At 54.5% G+C, this 13,603-nt stretch overlaps 4 protein-coding genes across 4 annotated transcripts; 2 read left to right on the plus strand and 2 right to left on the minus strand.

Annotated features, from left to right (window-relative positions):
- Positions 1 to 543: 543 nt before the first annotated feature.
- On the plus strand, positions 544 to 2,520 carry IWZ02DRAFT_380453 (peptidase S8/S53 domain-containing protein; the record flags this gene model as incomplete). The annotated part of the gene is made up of 3 exons (XM_066765107.1): positions 544 to 754; positions 808 to 1,655; positions 1,738 to 2,520. 3 exons carry the CDS (start codon positions 544 to 546, stop codon positions 2,518 to 2,520), a joined length of 1,842 nt encoding a protein of 613 aa, XP_066621289.1.
- Positions 2,521 to 2,623: 103 nt separating this feature from the next.
- IWZ02DRAFT_522411 (ubiquitin 3 binding protein But2 C-terminal domain-containing protein) lies at positions 2,624 to 4,616 on the minus strand (the record flags this gene model as incomplete). Its single annotated transcript, XM_066770834.1, has 3 exons — positions 2,624 to 3,704; positions 3,785 to 3,941; positions 4,075 to 4,616. The coding sequence occupies 3 exons, from the start codon at positions 4,614 to 4,616 to the stop codon at positions 3,060 to 3,062; spliced, it is 1,344 nt and encodes a 447-aa protein (XP_066621290.1). The 3' UTR covers positions 2,624 to 3,059.
- Positions 4,617 to 6,511: 1,895 nt separating this feature from the next.
- On the minus strand, positions 6,512 to 8,287 carry IWZ02DRAFT_380454 (beta-lactamase/transpeptidase-like protein; the record flags this gene model as incomplete). Its single annotated transcript, XM_066765108.1, has 4 exons — positions 6,512 to 6,623; positions 6,675 to 7,653; positions 7,702 to 7,731; positions 7,783 to 8,287. 4 exons carry the CDS (start codon positions 8,285 to 8,287, stop codon positions 6,512 to 6,514), a joined length of 1,626 nt encoding a protein of 541 aa, XP_066621291.1.
- A 1,319-nt stretch (positions 8,288 to 9,606) lies between these two features.
- Positions 9,607 to 11,866, plus strand: IWZ02DRAFT_314978 (cytochrome P450 61). The gene is made up of 5 exons (XM_066764115.1): positions 9,607 to 9,937; positions 9,987 to 10,137; positions 10,194 to 11,152; positions 11,199 to 11,479; positions 11,531 to 11,866. Exons 1-5 carry the CDS (start codon positions 9,769 to 9,771, stop codon positions 11,567 to 11,569), a joined length of 1,599 nt encoding a protein of 532 aa, XP_066621292.1. The 5' UTR covers positions 9,607 to 9,768; the 3' UTR covers positions 11,570 to 11,866.
- Positions 11,867 to 13,603: the final 1,737 nt, after the last annotated feature.

Consider the following 13,603-nt stretch of genomic DNA (forward strand, 5'->3'; position numbering starts at 1 on the left):
TTTAGAACATTTCCATCTTCATGTCTTGCACCTCGTACTGTACCACGGTGTTTGGTCGACTCAGCCAGATGAGTAACGTGGCCCGTCAGGGGACGTGCGTTGGCTGCAATAGGCAGGTCGCCCAGACGCCTCTCCACCACGCCTTGGTCCTGGCCCGCCTGAGGACTACCAGCCCGGCTCGACTCGAGGGCCAGAGGATGGTAACAGATTATTTCAACTCGAAGCACTGGACTCAGTTGTTCGGTCATGTACGTCAATATCGCTCTGTTTCTATCTGCTTAAGAAACGGTCCCCATGGCCTACGGGTGCTTGCACAACAGACACAGGCAATCGACGCGTCCGAGCGCGACAACGGAGATGATGGCCGCCGGGACAAGATCAACTGAACCCGTATCATGCGGTTCCTGGCGCTAGACCTCGCACCAAACCAAACCGCTCCAGGCAGGAGACAGTCTTGAGAAACATGGACCCATATAATCCATCGGTATATAACCCAATGTCTACCTCTACCGCCAGACAAGCCTTCCAAGCTCCCTCGCCAAAATGCTTGGTTCCGGCCTCGTCGTCCTGCTGGCTGCCGCTGCCGCTGCCGCTTCACCGCTGCGTGCCCGTTCGCCCTACGCGGTGAAGGAGCGCCATTTCGTTCCCCGCGGCTGGTCTTCTGTGGGCAAAGCGCCGGGCGAGCACGTCATCGACCTTCAGATTGGCTTGAAACAAAGCCAATTCGATGAGCTCGAGAGGCATCTCTATGAGGGTGTGTGTGTTTTTTCTTTCACTGACAATGGAATTAGGCGCTGACTCCATCAGTCTCGGACCCTCGTCACCAGCGCTACGGCCAGCATTTGACCCCAGACGAGGTGCACGACCTGATCAAGCCACACGATGAGACACTCGGCCTGGTCCACGAGTGGCTCGAGGACGCGGGGGTGGAGCATTCGAAGCTCGACTACAGCCAGGCGCGTGATTGGATCAAGGTCTCGCTGCCTGTAAACGAAGTCGAGCGCCTGCTTGACACTGAGTATTCCGTCTATGAGCACGAAAGTGGCTCTCGCCTTGTCCGCACTCCTGAATGGTCTCTGCCTCGCCACCTTCATGAGCACATTGAGAGCATTCAGCCGACCAACTCCTTCTTCCGTGCCGGACCCCGCAAGAGCAACGTCAAGCCTGTCAGCAAAAAAGCGGAGAAACCTGCTGGACTTACTGTCAAGGTTGCAGATGCCAAATACGCCTCGTCGTCTGTTTCGGATGTCTGCCATGAGGATTATGTTACGCCTACTTGCCTGCGCACGCTCTACGGAACCATTGACTACGTCCCGCAAGCCGCTGGCCAGAACAAGGTCGGCCTGGCAAACTACCTGAATGAGACCAACAACCGCTCGGACGTCAGCATCTTCCTATCTCAATTCCGCTCAGACGCTACCAAGGCGGCGTTCAACTTCACCATTGAAGTCATTGATGGCGGCGACAATCAGCAGACACCTAACACTGCCGAACAGAACGCAAGCGGCAAAGACGAGGAGGGCAACCTGGATGCAGAGACTATCCTCGGCATTGGTTACCCCACTCCCCTGATTGCTTACAATACTGGCGGCGAGCCCCCCTTTACCCCAGACGCTGCTGTGACTTCAAACACCAACGAGCCCTACCTGACTTGGGTGAGTACATTTGTTCCTTATCTTGTGCCTCCACTAATGAAGCTTCATGCCTGCTTGTTCTACTGTGCTGACTGTGATACAGGTCCAATACGTCCTTAATCAAACCGACATTCCCCAAGTCATCAGCACTTCCTACGGCGACGACGAACAGACTGTACCCTTTTCGTACGCCACGACAGTCTGCAAGCAATTCGCCCAGCTCGGCGCACGCGGCGTCTCCCTCCTCTTCGCTTCGGGCGACGAGGGCGTCGGCACCACAGGCAGCTGCATCAGCAACAACGGCAGCTCCGCCGCAACCTTCCTCCCCTCATTCCCGGATGGTTGCCCGTACGTCACGTCCGTCGGCGCAACCAAGGGCTTTTCTCCCGAAGTCGTCGCCTATGACGAGCTGGGCAGTGGCAGCATCTACGCCTCGGGCGGCGGCTACTCCAACTACTTTGCGCAGCCGGCGTACCAGGCCGCCGCCGTGTCCAACTACACGTCCACCACGCTCGGTTCTGCTTATGCCGGTTTGTACAATGCGTCCGGCCGTGCGTACCCGGACATCGCGGCGCAGGGCCAGAAGTTCGTCGTCACTTGGGGCGGCGACAACATTCTGCTCGACGGCACGTCGGCGTCGACGCCTGCAGCCGCTGGCATCATCACCCTTGTCAACGACGCCCTCATCGCTGCGGGCAAGAGTCCCCTCGGTTTCCTCAACCCTTGGCTCTACTCCGAGGGCTACAAGGCCTTCAATGATGTTACGAATGGTAGTGCGGTTGGTTGTGGTGTTGATGGCTTCGAGGCCGCTGTTGGCTGGGACGCCGTCACCGGCTGGGGAACGCCGAATTTCCCCAAGATCTTGGAGGTTTTGGGCTTGAGCTAGATGATTGGGATTGGAGCGAGAAAGTGAGCTACGAAAAGTGTCAAATGCATTTGCATTAGGAAACAAAAGCATGTGGCATCTGGCTGAGGCCGCCGACGTAGCGTTTTCATTCGAGCAACTCAAAATAATTCAGAGCAAGCAAGTATTTGTCTAAGCATTATCTACACTTCACAAAATCTATCTTCAGCCGACTACCATCCAGCCGCCTAAAAGCGACGGAAATCTTCAGCTGGTTGTGTAGTGGTACAGTGCAGTACAGCTAAGTAACTAAGAAGCTCATTAAGCAATAGCAATAACAGCAGCAGTAGTAGTAGTAGCAGCAGCAATAGCAAAGCAACTTCTTCGTCGCACTTGTAATCCACCGACCACCAACCACTCGCTCGCCATCCATCGTTCATTCAGCAGCAGCAGTGAAGCCGGCTGGGTCGGGTCGGGTCGGGTCAAGTCAATCATTATGTCCACCTCTTCTTGTCTTCTCCTCTTCTCCGTCGATGCACGCTTCAAGAGGGCGTGCGATCGGATAGACAGCATGTTTGAGCTTAGCAGCTCCGCACAAACAGGCCAATCGGGCTCGGATTCCAGTCCTGGAAGTAGTTCAGCTCGAGGCCGCCCTTGCTGCAAGCCTTGACGCCAAACGTCTGGCCAGGCGTGCACGCAGCACTGGCGACGACGTAACCGTTACCAGGCCTCACAGCCCACTCGCCATAGACGTTCTGCACATCAGGAACGCTATCCCAAGCGGTGCTCTGGTCAACGGGGGCAGACAGGCGGCTGAACTCGACGGTGCCGTCGTCGCTGCTGCCGGCCGAGAACTCGAATGCCGACGTCTCGAGCTCGTCCTGGTGCGGGAATAGGAATTCGAGCGTGCATGTCGCGCTGCTGCTGTAGTTGGTTGGGATGTCGAAGTTGTAGGTTGTGCAGGTCGTGCTGGAGAGCGTGCCGTTGTATTGCGTGCCGTAGGCTGTGCTGGGCGCGCTGCTGTTGACGGGCACGATTAGGTGCGGGTATTGGAAGTCGCCGGCGAGGTCGGTCGGGCAGGCGTTGGCGGGCGTCGCGCCTGGGGTGCCTGGAGTGCCGACGGGCGTGGCGGGGGTGCCGGCCGGAGTGTAAGGGGTGCCGGGGATGACGGGAGTGCCGGGCTGCGACGGCTGAGGAGCAGGCGAGGTGAAGACGCCGGGAGACGGCTGCGGCGTGTCATAGGGGTAGGGGCCCGTGGCAGAGAGGAGCGAAGTTTGGGGCCAGCTTTGAACAGGCGAGCCTCCACCAGGGGTTTGATAGACCGAGGGGGTGTAGGCAGGGGTTGCTTCAGTGTGTTGCGGGGGCGGCGTCTCCTGAGCGGGCTGCGTGTTGGGGACCGATGAGTCGCCCTGGCTTTGTCCTTGCCAGCCGGAGGGGTAGGGAGTTCCTTGCGACTCGGGGCACTCGGTCGTGAAAGAAGTGACGGTGTAAGTCTCCTCGCCAGGCGAGCTTGCTCCAGGTGCGCTGTAGGCAGGCGAGCTACCGGCTGGTTGAGAGTATGCAGGAGTTCCGTAAGAGTAGGCCGGAGTACCATACGAGTATGCTGGAGTGTACGGCGTCTGGTATGGGGTACCAACGGGTCCGCTTGCTACGGGTGTCGAGAAGGGAACCGAACCAGAGGGAGTACCTTGTCCGCCCGAAGACGAGGAGCATTGACCGCCAGTGCTGAGCATGACAGGGACACACTTGTCCTGACTTTGCACCGGGCGAGTGTAGATGTTGTCCTCGCCATCAGCGGCAGGGCAACCATAGAACTGTGCTTTGCCGTTGAAGACCAGCGTGCCGTTGCCGCCAACCGAGAAACCAGTCGCTGGGGTCTTGCCCTGGTCACATTGGAACTGACCAGAGGCATCGGTGACGATACAGCCGCGGCCGTTGGAGTCGGTGATTCCGCCGTTGTTCAGGCAGAATGTTGTGGGGGAATATCCCCCGCCGATGCGGTTCTGACCATCGCTGAGCTGGCCGACGGTGCCAGATACGCCGCCCGATGCGTCGATCTCGAAGCAGCACTGCGAGCGCTTGAGTGCTGCAGCAGAGGCACCCAGCGTGAAAGCGAGAGGCGCAAGGGCGTACTTCATATTATCGAATTAAGAAGTATGAGGCAGAAGTAAGAAAAGACGATGAAGCGAGAGTCGGGGGTTAACTGATGCCCTTGTGTGGAGGAGCAAAGACAGGCAGAAGATGGCAACCTTTTAAGCCAACACCCTGCCTGATGTTTGTAAATGTCGGTGGGAGGGCCAGCTTGCTATGACGCAAACCCACAGAACATCGTCACCGGTGTCCGCGCGTTGGGTCTGGATGAGTTGTCGGAAGCCATTGCTCTCGGTGGTACCTCGTGCCTCTGATCTGGGTTCGTCTTGGCCTTACTGAAGCATCGTAAGCCCGGTATTTTAGGACAGAGCCAGTCGGATTGGATGGGAGCTGCGAAATAAGACGGGCACGGCGGAGGTCGCGGTGTTGCGCATGAAGCAACATGGTGATCGTCAGGCACGATTTCCCAGCTCAACACTCTTGTGCTCCACACAATGACACTTTTGTCAAAGTGATCGACAAGGCTGTAGCTCCCCCAAAGTCCACAGGCGGTGGCGGTGCTGTTTCCAGGGACACTCCCACCGATCTCCCGGCCATGTCTGTGGAACTGGCCCTCCATGCGGTATCTCCAGAGCTGAAGCATGGGCAAGTCAATCCCACAGCACCAACTTTACTGGTGTTTTCTTTTTGTCCCACCTCCGTCGTCTTGTTCTCCCGCGCCAACTTGTCGGTTCAGGCTGTCGTGATAAAAGTGGCTCGCTCTGCGTGCGGGCCAAAATTTGACGTCACTATGGCCCTCTTGTCACGTGCTGCTAACCTCCCGTGGTCGTCATCCCCTGGCCGTCGACTTGGAAATTATCTCGACCGCCTTGCACACACACGCCATTCGCGGAATTCTCGGATCTCTTTGCTGACGCGTTTCCTGGAATAGTTGCTCTCGGGGTGGCGAGAGCTTGGGAACTGGAAAACCTGGCAGCAGTTTCTAATGTTAGCATTTGAACTCTGCTTGCCTTTCACCCTTGAACGTCAGTAGAGGCTGTGAAATACAAATTCCGACGGAAAGCACATGGGTAAGCTTTGCTACATCCACGTTCTTTCTGCAAGACCCGTCAAGCGCCGAGACTCAAACTCGAGCGCTCGAAAGCAGGCGAAGACATTCGAAGTATTCGCTCGCAACTGCAACGACGTCAGGTGAATACCACGCCGCATTCCAGTGGAGTGGAAATCAAAGGTTTTCGGAGGCCGAAGCGGAGAAGAAACCAGTGACGAAGGCCTGATCCTGAGATGTACAGCCGGGCCTGGAAGCAAAAGCCAGGTTAGTCATCAACTCTGCTCATTTTCTCTGGGACTCACCATTCGACTTGCCGACATTTACACATTGCATACCCACCGCCAGCCTCCTCCCATCTCCCAACCTCATAATTTCGGCTTCGTCACCACTCGCCCTGGAACCTCTCCTCGGAAGTCCATTCCGCTACAGTCTCGGAACCGCCAGCGACGGAATTCTCACTTTCTCGACCGCGCTCGCTTCGTCTCTGTACAGGCTGCCTCACTGGCAGGCCTCCGAACCGGCAACACCGCAGAGACGGGTGAGTCGGGAGTTGGATCTTTCTGTCAGCTTCGTATTCTCGTCGAATCATGGCAAAATCAAAGACGTCACAGGTTAGCTCGGACGATACTGGAATCATTGTCAGCATGAGATTGCGGACAATTTATTCGCTTGATCACGTCCTGGCCTGTCAATGCACTGTTATCAAAGTACAGCGATGAGGCCTCATTGAGAGTCAGGCAAGCACTCGCGACTGGTGGGCCTTCTAGCACGCCTTGCCTTTCAAATTGATTCTTCGCGGTAGGTGGTCCAAATCGGAAGTCTTGCTGATTAAGCGGTAGCTTTGCTGCATTCCACAAATTCGGAAGGGACGTCACAGTCTAGTCTTGGTTATTACTTCTTCCGCACCAGCACTCCATCCAGCGGCGGATAGTGCAACTCGACACCATTGTCGCCGTCGACGAAGAATAGCTTGTCCGGCGGCCATCCGTTCGGATCAGTATACCTGCGCAAAATCAGCAACGTGTGTGGACGACGAGAGGAGCTTCCGACAAACCCGTCAAAATCGAACCAATCGCATCTCTCCGACGCAATCGACATGCGCATCACCTGGCCCCTCGCCTCGCCCTTAGAATCCAAGACGGCTTCGCTCGGATTGAGACTGACGCCATCAGGTGTGCTAAAGAATCTCTCCTGACTGTCGGCTGTCCAAGACAGCTGGTCGACCCTCTCCAACGCCGACGCATTATTGACCACCAGCTCACGGAGAAAGAGAATGTCGTTTTGGAGTTCGACTTTGGCGTTTGCGGTGCCAGGGGTATTCGGCGCCACGACCCAGTCGCCTGCGTACTTTTCTTTCAGCTTTTCCGAGTACGCTTTGCGAAAGGCCTGTATCAGGATGTTGTGCACGTCGTTCAAGACCCTTTCGGGGCGCAAGCGGGTGTAGTCTTTTCTCGGGCGCGATCCTTCGGCTGTGAGGATAACCACGCCATAGCCAAGATTCGGCTGCACTTCGATTCGGCTGTGGTAGCCGCCTCCATCGCCGCTCTTACCGTAGGCATTGTAGCTGGGGACTTTGTCAGATGCTTGCTGTTCTGATGGAAGGGCGGGGGCGCAGTAGGTGAGCAAGTAAGGGGCTAACGTTGAGCTGTTTTCATTCGGCTTGTAGATGTTGATCTCCCAGCCGAACCCGACCTGTTGCTTCCCGTCGGGGAGGATCAGTCGGGGTTGCAGACTGTTGCGTCTCTGCGTCGGCGTGATGAGATCGGGCTCTGGTTTCAGCCAGACGTTGTAGAGATATTTGACAAGATCGTTGGCAGAGCTCCATCCACCGCCGGCTGGGTCATAGCCAGGGCCGACCTGCAAGTCGGTCCAGGTTTCGCCAGCTGGGACGCAAACGAGACGGCGAAGGTCGTCAGGAATCGGACCAAAAAAGCTATGCGTCATGTTGAGAGGTTTGAAAATGTCCTCCGTCACGACATCGTTCCAATCAAGGTTGGAGGAAGACAAGCGGTTACGGTAGGCAGCCACCGCATCTGCGCCGCGTCAATGATTGCCCTTTGGTGTTGAGGTGCGATACTTACATCCAAGGATGCAAGTGCCAGCATTTGAATCTTTTGGACGTAAGCTTTTGCCACGCAAGAACTATTCGGTTGTTTACTTACAGGCGACCCGTTGTCCAGGGGCAAATAAAAGTGGTTTTCCTTTGATGGATTCAAGGACCTCGCTCGGGTCAGCAGACGCCCACTCGTTGCCTATAGTCTGCGCGTTTGCTTTTGAGAGACCTGTGACAAAGTCGAAGTTGGTTGCATAGCCCTCTCGCGGCAAGCCACTGCTGTGTGTGCCCAGCATCGACAAAGTGATTTCGCTTCCACCATTCGCCCAGTCTGTGGGAGGCAAGTCAAACTCAGGAAGCGCAATCCGCACTGGAGTATCCAACGTCAGGACTGGTATGTTCGTCTGCGAACGGCTCTGGCGCTCTACGACGAGAGCAGAAAAGGCGGCCAAATTTTTCGAGGCAGAAACGATGCGAAAAACCGAATCGCCATCTATTTGAGGCCCTCTTCCATCTTCGGGCTTTGATTCATTCAACTTGAGAGGCCCTCGGTTGAAGGTAAAGGCTGCATCTGAGCCAGAAGCGTGGACCTTCACAAGGTTAGCACACTGCATGAACCTCGATGCGGAACGGACCGTAGTGTCGCAAAATGGGTGGGGGTTATCGGCCTGGCCGGAAACTTACTACAGCGAACGCGAGACCATCATACGAATCCTTCGTAAACAGTCCAGTCAGGTTCTTTTTGAGTTCTTCGAATGCTCCCGTCACGAGCGGATGCCGCAGCACTTCCTTGTCGTGGAGAAGCGCGCCGGGAACATCTGGAATACAGAGACATGACGCGGCTGGGATTAGGTGGAAAGGCACGAGCAGGGCCAAGAGGACGCAAGCTGACGGAAATGCACACTGACGTGCCATGTCGACTACGCGCTCTGCTGGAGGGAGACACGAGAGAGAAATGGCAGACTGGACGCGACGACATAGAGTTGATGAAGACGACAGACAACAGACACGACAAGACTTCATCACGCGGGGAAATTTTGCCCAGACCCGGCACAGCCGTCAGGGATCTAAGAGTTGTGATCCAAACCCGTGAGCTCAGCTTCAAAGCTTGAATGGAAGCAATTCGTAGACAACATAGAGTGAGGCTGTCGACCAAAGACAAGTTCTGAGACAGATAGATGACGAGGCGATGTAGTTGTTGACAGCGGCATGGCATTCTGGGAGGGTTCGTGGGAGCAGCAGAGCAGCAGATGACGTTGGAGTCAAGTCTGGGCAATTGAAACCTTTAGCAAAAATCATAATCAGGGTAGCATAGCCACAGACGACGACGTGTGGCGGATGGATCAAGGTGATCTGATGCGCTGGACGTTGGAGCGGAACGACGACAACAACACAGACAGACACGACCTGATACAGGGAGCGGGACGGGAAGGAAGCAAGCCGAGGAGAGGACGGGAGGGAGGGCGGGGAGCACGTGATGCAGCTTACTAACCAAGTCGAGCTCAACCACGGCATCACACGCAACGGAAGACAGTGACGGGCTGCTGCTCGGCCAGGAGCTTCCAGTGCGAGTCAAAAAATAAGTAAAAGGAAAAAAGAAGCCCCTGCCGCGTCGTCGCAAGAACCCCTCATGCACCCCTCAAGCGGCCATCTGGTGATGCTGGGACGACAGCTCAATCTTAGATTGGATCCGATGGTGTGCGGGCCGCCCTTTGCAGGCACCGCGCCGCTGCCATTCGCTGCTCTGTCCGAGCATCCGCCGCCAGTGGAATCCTCCGCACCATCTCCCCCCCGCCGGCACACCTTACAAGGCACACCTACCCTACCCCAAGGACAACCACCCGTCCGTCTCTCCTCTCCACCTCCCCCTCCCTCCATCTCCTCCTCCTCCTCCTCCTCTACCTTCCCCCCCCCCCCCCCCCCCCCCCCCCCCCCTCGCCAATTTTCCTTCTTTGAATCTCCTTCGAGCCCCCAATACGCGCGCCAACCGACACCGCTCTGAGGCCTCCTAAACCACTCGCCGCCGATAACAAATTTCCCGGCGCGCCTCGACCCTGCCGCTGAGGTTCTGATCGCGACCGACCACGACAACACCATGGCCGCCGCCAATGGCTCGTTTGTGTCGCCCACGGCCGACGCTCATGTAATTCCCGCCCTGACCACGGCCACGGCCGTTACGGGCATCGTTGGACGCATGCTCCAGGGCATGACGGTCTGGTCCGTCGCTCTGACCCTGCTTGCCATCGCCATCGTCTACGATCAAGGTTGGACTCGCGACCGCGCGCATTGCTTGCCAATGCTAACTCTTGGCAGTCAAATACCTTATGAACAAGGGTTCAATCGCCGGTCCCTCGTGGAAGGCTCCCTTTGTCGGTCCCTTCCTGCAATCCGTCAACCCAAAGTTCGAAGAGTACTACGCAAAATGGCTGAGCGGTCCCCTCAGCTGTGTCTCCGTCTTCCACAAGTACGCCCCCCCCAGGCCGCGCACATTCTGGCATAAGACTTGCTGATCGCAACCAGGTTCGTTGTCATTGCCTCGACGCGCGACATGTCCCGCAAGGTCTTCAATTCCCCCACAATGGTCAAGCCCTGCGTTGTCGACATTGCCCACAAGCTTCTGCGCCCCGAGAATTGGGTCTTCCTCGATGGAAAAGAGCATGTTGAATACCGCAAGGGCTTGAACGGCCTTTTCACTCGCCAGGCTCTGGAAATTTACCTCCCCGGCCAGGAAGAAATTTACGAGAAGTACTTGGCCAAGGCTCTGCAAATCACCAACGAAAACAATGGCAAGGCCGTGCCTTTCATGCACTTCATGCGCGAGTTCATTACCGCCGTCTCTCTGCGTACCTTTGTTGGTCACTACATTCCGGACGAAGCCGTTCAGAAGATTGCCTACGACTATTATTACATCACCGAGGCGCTGGAATTGGTCAACTTTCCGTTCATTTTGCCCTTCACCAACACCTGGTACGGAAAGAAGGCCGCCGACATGGTCCTGGACGAGTTCGCCAAGGCGGCCGCCAAGAGCAAGGTCCGCATGGCTGCAGGCGGCGAGCCTAACTGCATCCTCGACTGCTGGGTCCGCTCCATGTACGAATCCGAGGCCTACAAGCAGAAGCTGGCAAAGGGCGAAACTCCGGAGAAACCTGCCCAGGTCATTCGCATGTTTTCGGACCTTGAGATTTCCATGACCGTCTTTACTTTCCTCTTTGCTTCCCAGGATGCCACGTCGAGCGCCGCGACATGGCTTTTCCAGATTATGGCTGACAGGCCCGACCACTTGGACAAGATTCGCGAGGAGCAGCTCCGTCTCCGTAACGGCGACAAGAACGTGCCGCTCTCTATGGAACTGATGGACAAGATGGAATACACGCGCGCTGTTGTCAAGGAGACCCTGCGCTACCGTCCCCCTGTCCTCATGGTTCCATACCTCGCCAAGAAGGATTTCCCCATCACCCCCGAATACACCGTTCCAAAGGGTAAGCTCAAAGCAATCATTTTCTGTTCCTTTGCTGATAACCACAGGCTCCATGGTCATCCCGAGCACGTACTTGGCACTGCACGACGCGGAGGCCTACCCCAACCCAGACTCTTTCGAGCCTGAACGCTGGATCAGCGGTGATGCGGAGAAGCAGACCAAGAACTGGCTCGTGTTTGGTACCGGTCCCCACTACTGCCTGGGTCAAGTGTACGCCGTCAACAACCTGATGGCCATGGTTGGAAAATTCGCCATGGAGGTTGACTGGAAACACGACATCACGCCCCTATCTGAGGAGATCAAGGTCTTTGCCACCATCTTCCCCAAGGTATGTCTGCCTCGTCCAAGGTCGATTCCACGCACGTGCTCACATTCCCAGGACGACTGCCTCCTTGCTTTCAAGAAGCGTAAAGCATAAATCAAATCGTAGACAACTGAAACGAACCACTTGCGCATCCGAGGCCCGGCGAGTGCTTGTCGAGTGCTTGCATTCGCTGCCACTGTCAAAATTCCCTACTAATACCATCTATCCTCCTCTTCTCTCCCTGCCGCCACCATAGACGACATTAATACCCCTTATCTGCCGCGGTCGCAGGTCACCAAAAAAACACAAAGACGAGACGGCATTTGGCAATGGCATTGGGATTGGTTTTTGAAAGGCCCCCAGACAACAAACCATTTGTCTTTTCTCCCCTTCGTGGGTCTGTCTCGGTTATATCAAAGGTTGATGAAAGCTTGTAATCATCAATGCTACGCATCCTACGCGCTTTTTTGTCTATTACGCGTTTTTGTTTTCTGATTTCGAGCCGGTCGCTATACACACTGGCTGCTGAGCGTCTGCGCGCAGAGATACGATACGTACACATTATTGCTTGTTTGCTTGCTTGCCTTCGCGATACCTACCTACCTTGGATATCGGTCTCTCGTTAGCTTCTTACCTAGCGCTGTCAACAAGCGTCTCTTCGAATAACGACTGACTGCTCCTCGGCCGTCCTACTCTTTTCCTTTCCCATGTCTCACAAAGTCGTGCCTTTTTGCATCTTGCCTCGCACCATCTCATCTCACAACAGCTACAGCTACACCACACCAAACCAAACAGCAGCGTGCTGTATCGACGGCAATCACCGCCCCGTCTGTGCAACAACGGCACTCACTGCCGAGCCGACGCGCCGCAGGTTAAACCAAAAAAAAAAAAAAAAAAAAGAAAAAAAAGAAGGCCTGACTTCCGCGGCGCTCGGAAGCCGCTTGCTCCGTCGTTCCGTGCACTGCACGGCGCACGCACGCGCCTCGCTGCGCAAAAAAGAAAAAAGAGCCAGGGCAGCCAGGGAAATTTTGTGGGGCTAGGGTCTTTGCAAAGGGTCTGAGGGTCTTGGTGGAGGGCGGCGGGCAGTGGGCGGTGTGGCCAGGCAGACAGGCAGTCGATCGGTCGGTCGGTCGGTCGGCGGCGATTTGTTGCCCGTCTCGGCCTGCCCTGTGGTTTCCGTCAGGTAATCACGGATAAGTGGGTACGTCCGTGTACGTAATCAGTCATGTGATAAGGGGAAGATATTATCTTGTTCCCTATAACTATCTACTTACATAACTACTTTATATAACTAGAATTAGGTAATTATAAACGTATCTTATTAGTTTTATACTAATATCACTACTACTACACCTTAAGAAATATTAAAGATATCGTATTAAGCACGTATAGTAGAGTCGTCTTAGCGCGATTTACCCCCCTAGAATGGAACGATTCTAAAGCCTAAGAGACATAAGAACGCTATAAAATAAAGTTATAGTCTAGCTAAAATAGGAAATACCTTATTAATACTAAGGGAGTAGCCCCCTCTAGGCCCCTTAATTATCTCTTATAAGGTCTATAAAGCTAACTTTACCTATACCCTTATCCTTATATTTAATACCCTTAAAATAGCTAACTACTACCTAGTATCTAGTCTAGGTATAAGGCTACTAGGTAAGGATATAGCTTATATAGGCTCCCTTAAGGAGAAGCATCTTATTATTAGGATTTAAGAGATTACTATAGTTAATCTTACCTAGATAGTTATTATAGTATAATCCCTCCTAAATAGGGTTAAAAACTAATAAGGCGTATAGGTATAAGATAATAAGATTATTAAATAAGCTAGCTTAGTAGACGCCGCTCCTAAGGACTTATATATAGTTTAGTTTCTTATTATAGTAAATAGACTTATATAGGATGAAGGCTAAGTTAAAGGTATAGCTAGTCTTATAGTTAAGTTTAATAAAGGTAGGGAGGACTAAGAAGAGGACGTTATATATCTACTTTAATTATATAGGGTCCTAGTAGGCTCTACGTAGCTAGATGTAGTATTTTCTAGTAATAGAAGTGAAGGCGGCCTAGATAGCTACTCCGCGTTTAAGCGTTTAGCGCTTAAGAGGTCTAAAGATAAGGTTATTAAGATTATTAAAGAGGCTATTACTC

Source organism: Phyllosticta citriasiana (assembly GCF_038021145.1).
Source record: "Phyllosticta citriasiana strain CBS 120426 chromosome Unknown IWZ02scaffold_9, whole genome shotgun sequence".
NCBI classification, from domain to species: Eukaryota; Fungi; Ascomycota; class Dothideomycetes; order Botryosphaeriales; family Phyllostictaceae; genus Phyllosticta; species Phyllosticta citriasiana.